At 35.8% G+C, this 17,554-nt stretch overlaps 1 protein-coding gene across 1 annotated transcript in view; it reads left to right on the forward strand.

Moving 5' to 3' along the window:
- The window catches only part of LOC129519854 (phospholipid-transporting ATPase ABCA3-like), a 194,675-nt gene that overhangs the window by 115,619 nt on the left and 61,502 nt on the right, over positions 1–17,554 (forward strand). The window contains exons 16-18 of the mRNA XM_055340686.1: positions 4,041–4,139; positions 12,858–13,014; positions 16,601–16,901. Of these exons, the coding sequence (XP_055196661.1) occupies positions 4,041–4,139; positions 12,858–13,014; positions 16,601–16,901 (557 nt within the window). The remainder of the gene's footprint in view (positions 1–4,040; positions 4,140–12,857; positions 13,015–16,600; positions 16,902–17,554) is intronic.

Genomic DNA, 17,554 nt, shown 5'->3' on the forward strand with positions numbered 1-17,554 from the left:
GGTCCCTTAATCTTTTCTCATTTTTATTTTTTTTCTTTTTGCTGTTCATCTTGGTTGTTTTCCATTACTCTGTCTTCAAGGTTATTGATCCATTCATCCTTCTGCACCATATAATCTGCTGTTCATTAATTCTAGTATATTTTTCATTTCAGTTATTAAATTCTTTAGTTCTGACTGGTTCTTTTTAATATTATCTATCTCTTTGTTGAAGTTTTCACTGAATTTCACTATTTTCTCAAGTGCAACAAGTATCTTTATGAACATTACTTTGAATTATTTAGCAGGCTTATTGTCTATTTCCATTTCATGTAGCTCTTTTGCTGTGATTTTTGGCTTGCTCTTTTATTTGGGACATATTCCTCTGTGTCATTTTGTCTGGCTCTTTCTGTTTGTTTCCATGTATTAGGCAGATCAGCTACATCTCCTGGTCTTGAAAGAAGTGTCCTTGTATAAAAGCATACTGTGGTGCCCTGTAGTGCATCTTCCCTGGTCACCAGAATTAAGTGTACCAGGGGTGTCCCCTGTATGGGCTGTATGCTCTTTCCCATTGTGGCAGAGTTGTGATTGCTGTAGGCATGTTGGTAAGTGGGGCTGGCCCTCAGTCCTGTGCCTGCCACAGCCTGCCTTGCCTGCTGCTGGTGCACAGGGCAGGGTTTTCTCTATATGCTGTGAGAGGCCCAGCTGTAGCTACCATCATTTTGCTCATGGGCATGGCTAGCCAGGCTGTCTGCAGTTAGCCACTGTGACATCTACAGGAACACTCCAGGGCAATGCTTGTTCCATGTGCAGACAGCTAAGAAACCTGGCAGTTGGCACTGTGAGTGTGCTGGTGTGCAGGGTTACCTCCCCCATAACCCCAGGGCAGGAGTCACTTTGAAGGAGCACCTACTGAGGCAGTTGGGTTAAATGGTGTTGGTCTGTGGGGAATTGCTGGGCTGGACCTTGTAATTCTAGAAAGGTAGATAAAGAGTATTAGAACTGGCTTCTATAAGCAATCTGCCTATCTAGGTTGAGAGAAGGCAGGAAAAATGATGCCTGTAAGCACGTTTGTTCCTGGAGAAATCTGCAGATCCCTGCCCCCCACCTCTGACATATGTCCTAAAATTAGTCAATCAAGCTTCACATATACCCATGGTACTTTTCAAGCTCCTGCATCTGTGCTGTGTCTCTGGCCAAGTTATTTAGTGTGCTGGCTCTATAAGAATAGGGGCTCAGTTTCCTATTGCCCTCTAGTTCTGCAGGAGGTAACCTTGATGATTTTTAAAGCTTCTGGAATCAAGCCCCACTGATTTTCAAAGCCAGATGTTATGAGGACTTATCTTTCCAGCATGGGTCCCTAGTGCCAGAGATGTCTGTTTAAGGTCTGATCTTCTTGGCTCCTGACTGCATCTTTGCTTCTCCTACCCTTCTTGATGTGGTCTTCTCTCTCTGTCTTTAGCTGTGGAAGATTTGTGCTGCCAGTCTTTAGGTTGCTTTCAGAGTTAACAATAATGCCTTGGTGTGTACGTGGAATGAGATGAGTTCAGGATCCTCTTCCTCTGTCATCCTCCTATTTTGTACATTTTTTATCTATAGTTTCTAAGTGTTTTAGAGTTAAACATTATTTTCATATCAAGAAAATTAGTATTTAAGTGAGAAGCCATTTTCATTAAAAGATACAGAAATTTCCCATATATATAGAAAATTCTTCTGAATCACTAGGAATAATAGAAAAGCAAATTTAAGCTAGATTTTATTATAATTTTTTTTTGCTTTTAAAGGAAAAAATGTTTAAAATGATTTTGGTAAGCATTGATAATGATTTTGTGAAATTTCCTCTTTAGATACTAGTAGCGAGAAACTCTTAAAAATATTCATATACTTTGACCCAACAGTTCCAGGATATAATTGTTTTCTAAGGAAACATCTAGAAATACCTAAATTCCCCCCAAAAAAGAAAAATTCATTCAATTACAGAACATTCATACAATGGAATATAAATTAATCTTTGGAATTTATATTTTCATAGAAAAACACTCTTTACATTACATGTAAAAGCTGGATATAGAATCCTATAATGTAGGATACCAGTATGCAAAATATGGAAATATAACAATAGAATCAAAGTAGTATATCACATTAGTAAGAGTGGTGTTTTTTTCTAGGTAGTAAGACTATTTTTATTTTCTTCTTTAAATATTTATGTTATCCACATTTTCTGTATTTGCTTTTTTAATCAGTAAAAGGATAATAATAATAATATTTGATGATTCATTATAAATTTTTGTTTTTTTTCTGATTTATCCAGCCCTTAAGAGGCCAGAGTCTGCTGTTTAACCAACATTATACACAAAAACACAATTATTACTAAAGTTTCTCATTATAGCAATGAATGAATTAAAAAGTCAAAGGATCCTATAATCCTTCTCCATAGAAAAAATTACTCTTAAAATTTGAGTTTGTTTTTATATTACTTAAGTTTTTTATGCAGAAAATAGTATGCAGATTCTTCAAAAAAATTTACTAGCTACCATATGATTTAGCTATCCACATGATTATTCAGCTATACCATATGATTATGAGCTACAGTATGATTCAGCAATCCCCCAGATGTTTGTGAAAAAGAATTAAAATCAGGATCTCAAAGAGACACACTTGCTCTGTCATGTTTATTGCAGCATTATTCACAATAATCAAAATACGGAAACAACCTAAATGTCCATCTGTGGATGAATAAAGAAAATTGGTATATGCATATCATGAAATATTATTCATACTTAAAGAAAAAGGAAATGCTGCCATTGTGACAATATGGATGGATAGATCTAAAGACATTATGCTAAATGATATAAACCAGACACAGAAAGACAAATACTGTATGATTTCTCTTATATTTGGAATAAAAAATAGTCAAGCTCATAGAAGTAGGGAATAGAATCATGGGTTCCAGGAGCTGTGGGGAGAGGAAAATGGGGAGGTGACTGTCAAGGTTCCATAGCTTCAGTTTTTGCAAGAACTTTAAGTTCTGGAGATCTACTATACAGCATAGTGCCTGTAATTAAGAATATTGTGTTGTATACTTAAAATTTGCCATGAGGGTAGATCTTATGTTCTTACTACAAAAATGAATGGATGAATGAATGAATGAATGAATGAGATAGGAGAAAATATGGGGAGGCCTTGATGGTGTATATTGCATATGTGCAGCTTGTATGTATGTACATATGTCAATCATGCCTCACTAAAGTGGTTCATAATTTTTAAAAAAATTTATAAGATTTTGCCATGCATATATTGATAAACATGTGTACAAATTATCTTGATAAACATGTCAGTAGTATTCTAAAACTTACTTTTCCCACTAATTATGAGACAGTAAATTGAATCTAATTTTGGCTCAAAAAATAGAGAAAATTTTGATAGAACTTCCCAAAATGGAGAGTTTTGGTCTCCTTTTTGTGGTCATATTCACTCCTTAGAGAGAACATAGTACATAGGTTCAACAACTGAATAGGTTTCTGGAGTAGATGGTCTTCTAAAGTAGAGAAACATAAATCTCAGAAAAACTATCTTTCAGAAAACTTGATGGCACAGTATCACATCTTCCTGAGATGGCACAAAACTTACCTGGTTATGTGAGGAAACAATTCTCTTCTAGCTCCTACATTCTATTATTCATACTTCATTTTCTTTGTTGAGTATCTTCTGCTTCTTATTAATTTGAAAACATTTTTCCTTTTTGATTTAATATTTTATAAGAACTACAGCATATGTTAAGTAAATTAAATCTTAATTAGAGATGAATGTTAATATGTAGAGAAAGTCAGTTGATAATTTTATCAGAAAACCAGGAAGGAATTTATGATAGCAGTTTGGTAGTTTTTTTTCCCTTCATATATTCCACATTTCTCTTTCATCAGAACCATGGGAACTGTAACAAGCATTGCAGTGAAGGATGAGCTACATTTTTACCACTGCTGAAGGAAATTAATTGGGAACAAGAAATATTTATATGAAAGTAATCTGTTTGGTGGTAGCTTTCTCTCTTCTTCTCCTTCTAGGTTTACAGGCCTACTTACTGATCTGGAAAAAAGTCAAGAAAAACTGGGCATTGGTAGCTTTGGTGTCTCAATCACTACTATGGAAGAAGTTTTCCTTAAGTAAGTAATGATGCTTGCAGGGGCAGGAGAGAGGAAAAATCTCTTGCTCTATAATCAGATTTCACTGATGGGGATGGAGTAATTGAAGAAATAGTATTAGACTGTTAGAGATGATAATCTTCTATGAATGCCAACAGACTAGTGCTTGCCCCTTGCTCCTCTAATGGGCTCAGGCTGCTGTGAGTCACGTGATTAGGGTGAGAACAGCAGTTCAGTGAGCTGGGGAAGCAGGATCTTCCCTGCAGATCATGTGGCTATGGAACTGCATAAAATAACTAAACCCAAGTATTAAATATCCAGCGTAGAGGAATATTGGGTAAGAAGGTTATTTATGAAACTTCAGGGTTTGTGTTTGGGTACCTGCACTTTTTGGGAGTCAGGGTTAGGAATGTCCTAGAGCAAAGAGAATTTATGTGATCCAGTATCTAAAGTGGAGATTTTACTGGGGATGACTTTAAAATCTTGAATCTAATCATGTCTTTGTAACCTACTTAAATTGTCAATGGTTTATGGTCTGAGATTACCTTACACTGTGTGAAAGCTCAAAGAGAACGTGTCCAGGGATTCCAGGATACTGCTAAGTGAAGGCCAACTAGTTATAAGTAAAGAGACCTCACAAAAAGTCTTTTCTGGTTCTCTGGACTGTTCTAGACTTCATTCTCTCAGGCTTAGAAACAATCTTATCAGTCTCACTGCTTTATGGAGTAGTGACTAAGGGAGGTATATTGCAATAGATATTCTCAAGAATCAAGAAAAGTCTCAAATACACAATCTAACCTTATACACCTAAAAAAGCTAGAAAATGAACAGCAAATAAAGCCTAAAACCAGCAGAAAAAGGAAAATAATAAAGAACATAGGAGACCTAAATGATACAGAAACAAATAAAAATTCCAGTAGAACAGACCAATAAAACTAAGAGCTGATTCCTTGAAAGAATTAATAAAATTGAGAAACCCCTAGCTAGACTTATCAAAAAGAAAAGACAAAGAACCCAAATAAAATCAAGAATGAAAGGGGAGAGTCATAACCAATACCATAGAAGTACAAACAATTATAAGAGATTATTATGAAAAATTATGTGTCAACAAACTGGGCAATCTGGAAGAATTGGATAAATTCCTAGAAACCTACAAACTACCAAAACCGAAACAGGAAGAAATAGAAAATTTGACAAACATTATATGATCTCATTCATTTGGGAAATATAAAAATTAGTGAAAGGGAATATACCCTTTGAGCCAAAGGTAGATGCTCAACCAACTGAGCCACTGAGGCAACCCTAAATAAAATCTTTTTAAAAAAGGGCAGCCCGGTGGCTCAGCGGTTTAGCGCCTGCCTTCAGACCAGGGCCTGATCCTGGAGTCCCAGGATCGAGTCCCACGTCAGGCTCCCTGCATGGAGCCTGCTTCTCCCTCTGCCTGTATCTCTGCCTCTCTCTGTCTCTCTCTGTCTCTCACAAATAAATAAAATCTTTAGAAAAAAAAAAAAAACCTCTGGGGATGGATGATTTCCCAGGGGAATTCTCCCAGAAACTTAAAGAAGAGTTAATACCTATTCTTCTCAAACTGTTACAAAAAATAGAAATGAAAAGAAAACTTCCAGACTCATTCTCTGAGGCAAGCATTACTTTGATTCCAAAAACCAAAGACCCCACTAAAAAGGGGAATTACAGGCCAGTGTCCCTGATGAACATGGATATAAAAATTATCAACAAGATACTAGCAAATTGAATTTAAAAGAATTATTCACCTCAATCAAGTGATATATATTCCTGGGCCACAGAGGTAGTTTAATACTCACAAGTCAATTAACATGATACACCACATTAATAAAAGAAAGGATAAGAACCATATGATCCTCTCAAAAGATTCAGAAAAAGCATTTGACAAAATACAGCATCCATTCTTGACAAAAATCTTGAACATAGAGGGAACATACCTCAATATCTTAACAACCTTATATAAAAAACCCACTGCTGATATAATCCTCAGTGGGGAATAGCTGAGAGCTTTTCCTCTATGTTAGGAACATATGTTAGGAACAGGGACGTCCGTTCTCACCATTAGTGTTTAACTTAGTATTAGAAGTTGTAGCCTCCTTTATCGTATATTAGTTGAGCATAAAGTTCAGGGTCCACTTCTGGGTTCTCTGTTCTGTTCCATTGATCTATATGTCTGTTTTTGTGCCAGTACCACACTGCCTTGATGAACACAGCTTTGTAGTACAACCTGAAATCTGGCATTGTGATGCCCCCAGATATGGTTTTCTTTTTTTAAAATTCCCCTGGCTGTTTGGGGTCTTTTCTGATTCCACACAAATCTTAAAATAATTTGTTCTAAGTCTCTGAAGAAAGTCCATGGTATTTTGATAGGGATTGCATTATACGTGTAAATTGCCCTGGGTAACATTGACATTTTCACAATATTAATTCTGCCAATCCATGAGCATGGAATATTTTTCCATCTCTTTGTGTCTTCCTCAATTTCTTTCAGAAGTGTTCTGTAGTTTTTAGGGTATATTTTGAGAACCATTTGAATGGTAAATGGTTCTCCGACCTTTTATTTTCAGGTTGTAGGTGTCCTTCTGTCTAAAATGAGTCTCTTGTAGACAGCAAATAGATGGGTCCTGTTTTTTTATCCAGTCTGAAACTCTGCGCCTTTTGATGGGGTCATTAAGCCCATTCACGTTCAGAGTTACTTGAACTTCTTCTTAAAGGGGAGTTTTAAGAGTCCCCCTTAAAATTTCTTGCAGAGCTGGTTTGGAGGTCACATATTCTTTCAGTTCCTGCCTGTCTTGGAAGCTCTTTAACTCTCCTTCCATTTTGAATGAGAGCCTTGCTGGATAAAGTATTCTTGGTTGCATGTTCTTCTCATTTAGGACCCTGAATATATCCTGCCAGCCCTTTCTGGCCTGCCAGGTCTCCGTGGAGAGGTCTGCTGTTACCCTAATATTCCTCCCCATGAAAGTCAGGGACTTCTTGTCTCTTGCTGCTTTAAGGATCTTCTCTTTATCTTTGGAATTTGCAAGCTTCACTATTAGATGTCGAGGTGTTGAACGGTTTTTATTGATTTTAGGGGGGGATCTCTCTATTTCCTGGATCTGAATGCCTGTTTCCCTTCCTCAACTAATATACGATAAAGGAGGAAAGACGATCCACTAGAAGAAAGACAGTCTCTTCAATAAATGGTGCTGGGAAAATTGGACATCCACATGCAGAAGAATGAAACTGGACCACTCTCTTGCACCATACACAAAGATAAACTCAAAATAGATGAAAGATCTAAATGTGAGACAAGATTCCATCAAAATCCCAGAGAAGAACTCAGGCAACACCCTTTTTGAACTTGGCCACAGTAACCGGAGAAGGACAAACGGTGTATGTTCTCATTCATTTGGGGAATATGAATAATAGCGAAAGGGAATATAAGGGAAGGGAGAAGAAATGTGTGAGAAATATCAGAAAGGGAGACAGAACATAAAGACTTCTAACTCTGGGAAATGAACTAGGGGTGGTGGAGGGGGAGGAGGGTGGGGGGTGGGGGTGAATGGGTGACGGGCACTGAGGGGTACACTTGACGGGATGAGCACTGGGAGTTATTCTGTATGTTGGTAAATTGAACACCAATAAAAATTAATTTATAAAAAAAATAAAATAAAATAAAATAAAATAAAAAAAAAGAAGATGTAGCCTCGCCAGATAACAAAAAAATGAAAGGCATCCCTATCAGCAAGGAAGAAGTCAAACTTTACTCACTGATGACATGATACTCTATGTAGAAAACCCAAAAGACTCCACCAAAAGATTGCTAGAACTGATACATGAATTCAGCAAAGTTGCAGGTTACAATATCAACATACAGAAATCTGTTGCATTTCTATACCAATAATGAAGCAGCAGGAATAGAAATCAGGGACTCAACCCCAATTACAATTGCACCAAAAACCAGGCTACCTGGCTGGTTTATCAGTGGAGCACATGACTCTTGATCTCGGGATTTTGAGATTGAGCCCCATGTTGGGTGTAGAGATTACTTAAAAACAAAATCTTAAAAAACAAAGGAAAAAAATGAAGAACAGTAGTACCAAAAACCATATTCTCCCCACATTGATCTATGGTTTCCATCTAGATCAATTCCAGCCCTATCAACCAGCATCCCAGAAGAAGTTTTTTTAAGAATTGATCAGCCAATTCTAAAATTTCTTACTCAATAAAAAGAACTTAGAATGGGCAAAATCACTTTGGCAGTGCATATCCAGTATTGTGCTGATGAAAAGGAAAGAACTCTCAAACCTGCCAATTATACAGTAAGCTGGTTCTACTACATTGGTGAATACATGGCAACATCCAGTGAGTTAAAAATATCTACCTTCCACAATCTAGAAATTCTACTGTTATATATACACTCTAGAGAAATCTCACATAATTGCCTAGAAGATAGATACAGAGATGTTCATTGAAGTGTGTAATAGCAAAATACTGGAATAAATAATACAGTGTAATAATAAAATATGATACCTATGTAATGAAATACAACACATATCAATTGGAAAGAATGAACTAAAATTCTCTTTGTACAAATGTCAACATGGAGAGATGTAAAATGTCTAATCTTTGAGAGGAAAAAAGAAATTTGTAGGACTGTTAAATATACCATTTACATAAACCATTAAACTCATAAAACAAAACTATACACATTTATGGATGCATATGTGTGTATAGTAATATTAAAATATATCTAATTGCTCTACTGTAAAATTACCTTTTATCCCTATTTTGTACTCTATTCTTCAGAAACATGTCATTAGACACAGATCATACTCAAGGGAAGGATTGCATACATATACTTTGTGGAGGGAATAGTATCTATATCATTATCTGGAATTCTACAAGGAAGATTTGTCTCCCTTCTCCATTTATTCATTCAGTTCTGTTATCAGTATGGACTCATGTACTACTATCTTGGCCAGGTGATCAAAGCAATAGTTTCATTAAAGTGATAGGTCATGTTAATATCGTATACCCCCCTTGCCCTGATATAATGAGAGGAAGAGGGTACTTCATCTTTGCAATATTCTTCCCAAAAAGCCATAACCCCATTCTAACCATGAGAAAAACAAGACAAACCCAAATTGAGGAACATTATACAAAACACCTCATCACAATGTCCAAGGTTATGAAACACAATGAAGGTGTTAAAAACTGTCACCAACCAGAGGAGCCTAAAGAGATGTAATGACTAAATATGACATATGCTTTGTGGGATCCTGGAACATAAAATGGACTTCAGTGGAAAAACTAGTGAAATGTGAATAAAAAGTGGAGTTTAATTAATAGCAATTTGTCCATGTTGGTTTCTTAGTTGTGATAAATTTACCATGGTAATGAAGGATGTCAACAATAGGGAAACTGCATGAGGGGTATACAGGATTTCTGTATTATCTTTGCTACTTTTCTGTAAATCTAAAGCTATTCTATTGTTAAAAGTTTATTTAAAAAGTATCTAGAGGATTACATACCAAACATCATAGTTCACTTGATGGTAGGAAGAAAAGGGGATTGACAATCTTGTTCAGAGGTGATTTAAATTTATTTGTAATATATCTTAAAAATTGGCTCAAACTAACAAAATGTTAAATTTTCTGAGTTGAGGAAATAGATGTTTTCTTACATTTGTTCTTTTTTTGTAAGAAACTTTAAAGAAAAATGTTTGGCTAAGTAAAATCTAATTATTTCTGTATCAGAGAATACTCCAACAAAATTAAGAAACAAATGATAAATGACACAGATTAATTATAATAGGAATCTCTTCTAAATCCAAAAGAAAAATATAAAAATACCATATGAAATTATACAAGTGATAGACAATTAATTCACAAAAGAATAACCACAAATGGTCAAATTAATTCAAAGGAATGATAAAATAGCCAAATGTAAAAAAAATGTTTTGGTGAATATGTGGTAAAATAGGAAGATGTTATAAACTTGAAATGGCCTCTTTCTGAAGGGCAATTGACAAGAGAGACAAGTTTTAAATGTTTTAAAATGTGAGTATTCTACATCTGCAATTTTGTTCTTTGTGGATAGTGATAAATGTGGAATAGTGTTCATCATGACATTGTAATAACAAAAAGTTAAAGCAATCTAAATTGGCCAATTAACGGGCACATCTGTACAGTAAGATGAAATTCAATAGTCATTAGAAGTATATAGATACTAAAGTAAATACAAATAGTTTTATTTATATAAAAATTTTCATTTTAAATTTAATTTAGTTAGCATATGATATATTATTAGTTTCTGGGGTAGAATTTAGTGATTCATCAGTTGCATATAACACCCAGTGCTTATTACATCAAGTGCTCTTCTTAATGTCCATCACCCAATTATCCCTTCCCCCCCATAGCTCCCTTCCTGCAATCCAATTTGTTTCCTAGAGTTAAGAATCTCATGTGGTTTGCCTCCCTCCTGTTTTCTTATTTTTCTTTCCCTTCCTCTGTGTTCATCTGTTTTGTTTCTTAAATTTCACATATGAATGAAATCATATTTGTCTTTCTCTGACTTATTTCGTTTCACATAATACCCTCTAAATCCATCCACGCCATGGCAAATGGCAAGATTTCATTCTTTTTGATGACTGAGTAATATTCAATTGTGTGTGTGTGTGTGTGTGTGTGTATCTCATATCTTCTTTATTCACTCATCTGTTGACAGATATCTGGGCTTTTTCCATATCTTGGCTATTGTGGACATTGCTGCTATAAATATTGGGCTGCAGGTACCCCTTCAGATCACATGTTTCTATCCTTTAGATAAATACCTAGTAGTGCAATTGCTGGCTCATTGGGTAGTTTTATTTTTAACTTTTTGAGGAAACTCCATACTGTTCTCTAGAGTGGCTACACCAGTTTGCATTCCTATCAACAGTGTCAGAGGGTTCCCCTTTCTCTGCATCCTGCCAATATCTGTTGTTTCCTGTGTTAATTTTAGCCATTCTGACAGATGTGAGCTGGTATCTCATCATGGCTTTGATTTGTATTTCCCTGATGCTGAGTGATGTTGAACATCTTTTCATGTGTCTGTTGACCATTTGTATGTCTTCTTTGCAGAAATGTCTGTTCATGTCTGCCGGTTTTTTGACTGAATTTTTTTTGGGGGGTGTTGAGTTTGATAAGTTCTTTATTGGTTTTGGATACTAACCCTGTATCTGGGAAGTCATTTGCAAATATCTTCTCCCATTCTGTAGGTTGCCTTTTAGTTTTGTTTACTGTTTCCTTTGCTGTGCAAAAGCTTTTTATCCTAATGAATTTCCAATAGGTGATTTTTGCCTTTGTTTCCCTTGCCTTTGGAGACATGTCTAGCAAGAAGTCAGAAGGGTTGCTGCCTGTGTTCCCCTCTAGGATTTTGATGCGTTCAGGTCTCACATTTAGGTCTTTCATCCATTTTAAGTTTATTTTTGTGTATTGGTGTAAAAAAGTGGTTCAGTTTCATTTTTCTTCATGTGACTCTTCAATTTTCCCAGCACCTAAAATGAATGTAAATAATTTTAGAAGCGAGTTATGTAACATTGTAGTATTAGAGCATGATTCGAATTTTGCATTTTATGTATATGTATACATACATTCATGCTCGTGCATATGTAGATATAGAAAAAATGTCATTTGTGTATGTCTTGAGTCATAAGATCTTGAGTATGTTTTCTTTTAGTTGTAATTTTCAAAACTTTTCCCATTGAATATGTCTTAATTACATACAAATTAATAAAACCCTAATAAAGAAGTTAGAGAAAAAAGTCAAGGAAGAAACCATACTTCTTGGTTTCTGTTACTGTAGTATCTATTCAGTGGTTTCTATTACTGTAGCATCACAGTGACCAGACGTAGCACAAATACTACCTTGAATTTAAAACATTGTTGTCAGACTAAATCAGTATTTGATGCTTTTTTTTTCTTTTGATCCTGGTTAAAAAATGTATCAAAGTCTTGTTGGCTCATTGGCTTAGAGTGAAAAATTTATCTCTCAAATTATGAGATTTCATCACAGGTTTCAGAGCACTTGTGGGTGGACCTCATATTTCCCATGATAGTATGATTATTATGATTCTGTTAAGCACTTTCTTTTGTATATTAAAATTAAATAGGGGATCCCTGGATGGCTCAGCAGTTTGGCACCTGCCTTTGGCCCATGGCGCGATCCTGGAGTCCCGGGATCGAGTCCCACGTCAGGCTTCCAGCATGGAGCCCGCTTTTCCTTCCTCCTGTGCCTCTGCCTCTCTCTCTCTATGTCTATCATAAATAAATAAATAAATCTTTAAAAAATAATAAAATAAAATAAAAATGTCTTTTTCTCCCATGGAGTTGTGAACTCTTGGAGTACAACTGAATTATGTGCTCTTTTGCTCTGTAAACCATTACAGATATTTAGATTGCCTGGAGCAGAAAATTGAAAAACAAATCTATTAAACTGGCATATGCTTAGAAACATTATAAAAATAAAAACCCTGCTAGAATTAATATACTTCCTTAAAATAAAAGAAATTTAACACCTTCCTTTCTAAAAAAAGATACTGTTACACCTTTAACTTAAGTTCAGTTTATTTTATCCAATATTAATATTAGATAACTGTGCTTGTTTTTTTTTTAACTTTTTGCCACCAACTCTGAAAACCTTGCAATAAAACTGCTGTTCTTGTTAAAATGAATGTTTTCTTATGTGTAGGGTCAGTACAGAGAATAATGAAGCTTTCCAGACCCTGTCCCTAAAGGACAAAAACAGAAGAGAAAATATGAACCAGAATATGAATGTGCCCAGAAGTTTTGAGAGATCATACTCTCCAACCTCAAGTGAACACTCTAATATTATGTTTAATACCGGGGTGAGCATCTTCACTAAGAATGTAATGCTGGTGGTATATGTTTGGATGGGATAAAAAAAAGATAAATTTTATCCTAATCTTTGAATTCTAGGAGACTTTGGAGTTCTTAGCCAGGGAAGGCCAAGTAAGGAAGAGTCTATAAAGCAATCCAATTAACTTTCTAATTCAAAAGTAAAATATGATAGTTAAAAATCAGATTTTACTATCACTATTGTTATTTCTAAGAGTCACTTATCTCAGTTTTTAAAATTGTTAGTTCAGAGTTGAAAAAGGGCCAGAGCAAAAGTTATCGCTATTTACACACATAAAAGCCATTAAAAAAAAAAGCCATTTAAATTTATGCATTGGAAGGCCTTGGCACTTCCTAATGGACTGTTCCCCAACTGTTCTCTTATTAGCATGGAAAAATTCAATGGATTCCCAAGAATTTCTTTCGTTGTTCCAATTGTCTATGCCCTACAGTTTCTCTACTGAAGACCAGGGATTCTGAGATGATTAACATTTCTCAGAGTTGCCCATAAGCGTGCCTTTACTGAGGGGTTTACAGGCCAGTCATGAAGCAGAGTGGGTGTTGTATAACTAGAGTATGGAATTTTGTTTTTTGTTTTTTTGTGTTTTTGTGTTTTTTTAAATAATATATTTATTTTTTATTGGTGTTCAATTTGCCAACATACAGAATAATACCCAGTGCTCATCCCGTCAAGTGCCCCCCTCAGTGCCCGTCACCCATTCACCCCCACCCCCCGCCCTCCACCCCTTCCACCACCCCTAGTTCATTTCCCAGAGTTAGGAGTCCTCATGTTCTGTCTCCCTTTCTGATATTTCCCACCCATTTCTTCTCCCTTCCCTTATATTCCCTTTCACTATTATTCATATTCCCCAAATGAATGAGAACATACACTGTTTGTCCTTCTCCGATTGACTTACTTCACTCAGCATAATACCCTCCAGTTCCATCCACATTGAAGCAAATGGTGGGGATTTGTTGTTTCTAATGGCTGAGTAATATTCCATTGTATACATAAACCACATCTTCTTTATCCATTCATCTTTCGATGGACACCGAGGCTCCTTCCACAGTTTGGCTATTGTGGACTTGCTGCTAGAAACATCGGGATGCAGGTGTCCTGGCATTTCATTGCATCTGTATCTTTGGGGTAAATCCCCAACAGTGCAATTGCTGGGTCATAAGGGCAGGTCTATTTTGAACTCTTTGAGGAACCTCCACACAGTTTTCCAGAGTGGCTGCACCAGTTCACATTCCCACCAAGAGTGCAACAGGGTTCCCCTTTCTCCACATCCTCTCCAACATTTGTGGTTCATTTGTGGTTTCCTGCCTTGTTAATTTTCCCCATTCTCACTGGTGTGAGGTGGTATCTCATTGTGGTTTTGATTTGTATTTCCCTGATGGCAAGTGATGCAGAGCATTTTCTCATGTGCATGTTGGCCATGTCTATGTCTTCCTCTGTGAGATTTCTCTTCATGTCTTTTGCCCATTTCATGATTGGATTGTTTGTTTCTTTGCTGTTGAGTTTAAAAAGTTCTTTATAGATCTTGGAAACTAGCCCTTTATCTGATATGTCATTTGCAAATATCTTCTTCCATTCTGTAGGTTGTCTTTGAGTTTTGTTGACTGTATCTTTTGCTATGCAAAAGCTTCTTATCTTGATGAAGTCCCAATAGTTCATTTTTGCTTTTGTTTCTTTTGCCTTCATGGATGTATCTTGCAAGAAGTTACTGTGGCCAAGTTCAAAAAGGGTGTTGCCTGTGTTCTCCTCTAGGATTTTGATGGAATCTTGTCTCACATTTAGATCTTTCATCCATTTTGAGTTTATCCTTGTGTATGGTGAAAGAGAGTGGTCTAGTTTCATTCTTCTGCATGTGGATGTCCAATTTTCCCAGCACCATTTATTGAACCAGATAGAACTGGAATTCCTATTCTATCATTTACTGGCTTATTTGACTTTGACCAAGACATTTAACATATTTGTGCTCCAATTTCATTCTCCATGAGACTGTTAATGTGTTTATACTAGTAATGTGAATTGCAGAATGTTTGGCATAATTCAGTTACATAGAAATATGATTTTTTTCCTCTTCTTGCTTGTGCATTTCTTCTGAGGTATCACCCTTCCCGATCTTATGGGAATCCAGATGAAAGAAGATTTGCAGACCAGTCTAGAAAAGTTGATTCTTGCATTTGCATATTCTTTCTCTCTAGAAATGTATCTAATAACACATCTTCTTAAAGTCAGAAACCACATTTTTCTACTTTGAAGACAATATGAGAAAAAAATTTCCTTCTAAACTTTATCTTATTTTTGGTTAATGACAACATCCAAATGCTGATTGTTTCATTCAGATAATATTGGTTGATTAATTAGGAATATTTTTTTCATGATAAATTATGGGGTGTCCAAAATGTTGGGAAATACAGGGTGAACATATGGTTAAGCTATAGATTACATACCCAAGTAATATATATACTCTATATATATATTAGTATATATATATACTCTCTCTATATATTAGCTTTTCTTCAACATTCAGACACCTTTTCAGAGGAGGTCTTTACATTTAAAGGAACAGGTTTTGTGGGGATCCCTGGGTGGCTCAGCAGTTTAGTGCCTGCCTTCGGCCCAGGGCATGATCCTGGAGTTCAAGGATTGAGTCCCACATCAGACTCCCTGCATAGAACCTGCTTCTCCCTCTGCCTGTGTGTCTGCCTCTGTCTTTCTGCATTTCTCATGAATAAATAAATAAAATCTTTAAAAAAGGAACAGGTTTTGTTGTTAATCTGAAAAAATATATAATCAATTATAGATGAGCCAAAGAGCCTGAAAAAAAAAGAAAATAACATATTTAGTAACATTTTTCAAATTAACAATTAGGCATATTACTTTAAATTTAGAAGTTGAAGAAAAAGTAATGGAGTATATTATTGCAGTTTATTTATTTATTTTTAAAGATTTTATTTATTTATTCATGATAGACATAGAGAGAGAGAGAGAGCTCTCTGCAGAGACACAGGCAGAGGGAGAAGCAGGCTCCATGCAAGGAGCCCGATGTGGGACTTGATCCTAGGACTCCAGGATCACACCCTGGGCCAAAGGCAGGCGCTAAACTGCTGAGCCACCCAGGGATCCCCTATTATTGAAGTTTAAAAATAAATTCATTTTTTGTTTCCTATCCACTATCACATGGATGAACACCTAGCAGTGGAAACTTATTACATATGCACATTATGGGAATGCTTCATTTGTCAAATAGAGATAGGAGTAAAGGATCATGATTTAATATTGATGAAGCCTGATGTCATGTTGTTCTGCTCAGAGATGCCATGACTGTGTTTGTGATAAAAAATCATCCTTTTGAGGTTTTCATTATAATTAGAAGCCAAGCCTCAACATATTCCCCCAAAAAGAAGTTTTGCTTGTTACCTGTGTGTTAACCATGGCTGTGTTCTACTCAAGGATGTATTTATAGAATGTGTACATCTTCTACCATAAGATTCAGAAAATTAATATTAATGAATTTCATTAAGGCTTGTAACCATTGTAATGGCATCTTTCTCTCTTCTTGTCAGTGGTCTCTTAACTGCCAGCAGTTCTATGCCATGTTCATAAAGAGGGCTATGTTCTCTTGGCGCAACTGGAGTTTGATATTGATGCAGATACTGGGATTTCTGGGCATCGTTTATTTTCTGATGAAAGGAATAGAAATTATAAGAACTAGAATTGAACCTGCCAGGGAAATGGATTTGGAACAATATGGTCAAACCATTGTGCCTTTATCAATTGCTGTTGATTCTGATTTTACTCGGAATTTAACAAAAAATCTTGAGATCTTACTAAAGGCAAAGAAACAAAAACTTCAGGAAGTGAAAGGTAATGTTCTTTCAGAAAGAAAAAGACTGGTAATTGTTGAAAACCTGCTTGTATCACTGACAAAGAAGGGTCCTAACGAGTATTTAGCAATTGCTCTTTTCTTTCTTGACTGTCACCAATCTCATAAAGGCAGCCAAATCAGAAATAAGAATTATCCCTCAAGGAGATTGGCCACAAAATTCATTATTAATGGAGGCACTTTGTAGCCATCTGCCAGCTATTTGCTACACCTTCTAGGGAATGATTTTAAGTACTAAAATATTTTGCTTTGTAAAATTTAGCACAAAACCTCACATAAAACCAGGCTTACAATGTGGTATCATGGTACTAAATCCTGAAAGGCTATGCACAAGTCTCTAGATTATCCATATTTTAAAACAGGTTAGGTTGAAGATGTTATGGGCAGGCTACTCTGAACTTACTTATTTGGAAGACAATAATAATAATTGATTACATGTACTGAACACTACTTTTGGCAGGAACTTTTCTAAATATTTCAGTTATCTACATTTCTGTAACATACTAGCTTGAGGCTTGGAGATCTTAACTAAGTTGTCAAAAAAATGCATCTGGTATGTATTAGAGTAGGGACTAGATTTTAGGACTGCCTGGTGGGAGTCTGCAGTATTAACCCACTCACTACCATAAATCAC

Source organism: Nyctereutes procyonoides, unplaced genomic scaffold (genome assembly GCF_905146905.1).
Source record: "Nyctereutes procyonoides isolate TBG_1078 unplaced genomic scaffold, NYPRO_anot_genome, whole genome shotgun sequence".
NCBI lineage: Eukaryota > Metazoa > Chordata > Mammalia > Carnivora > Canidae > Nyctereutes > Nyctereutes procyonoides.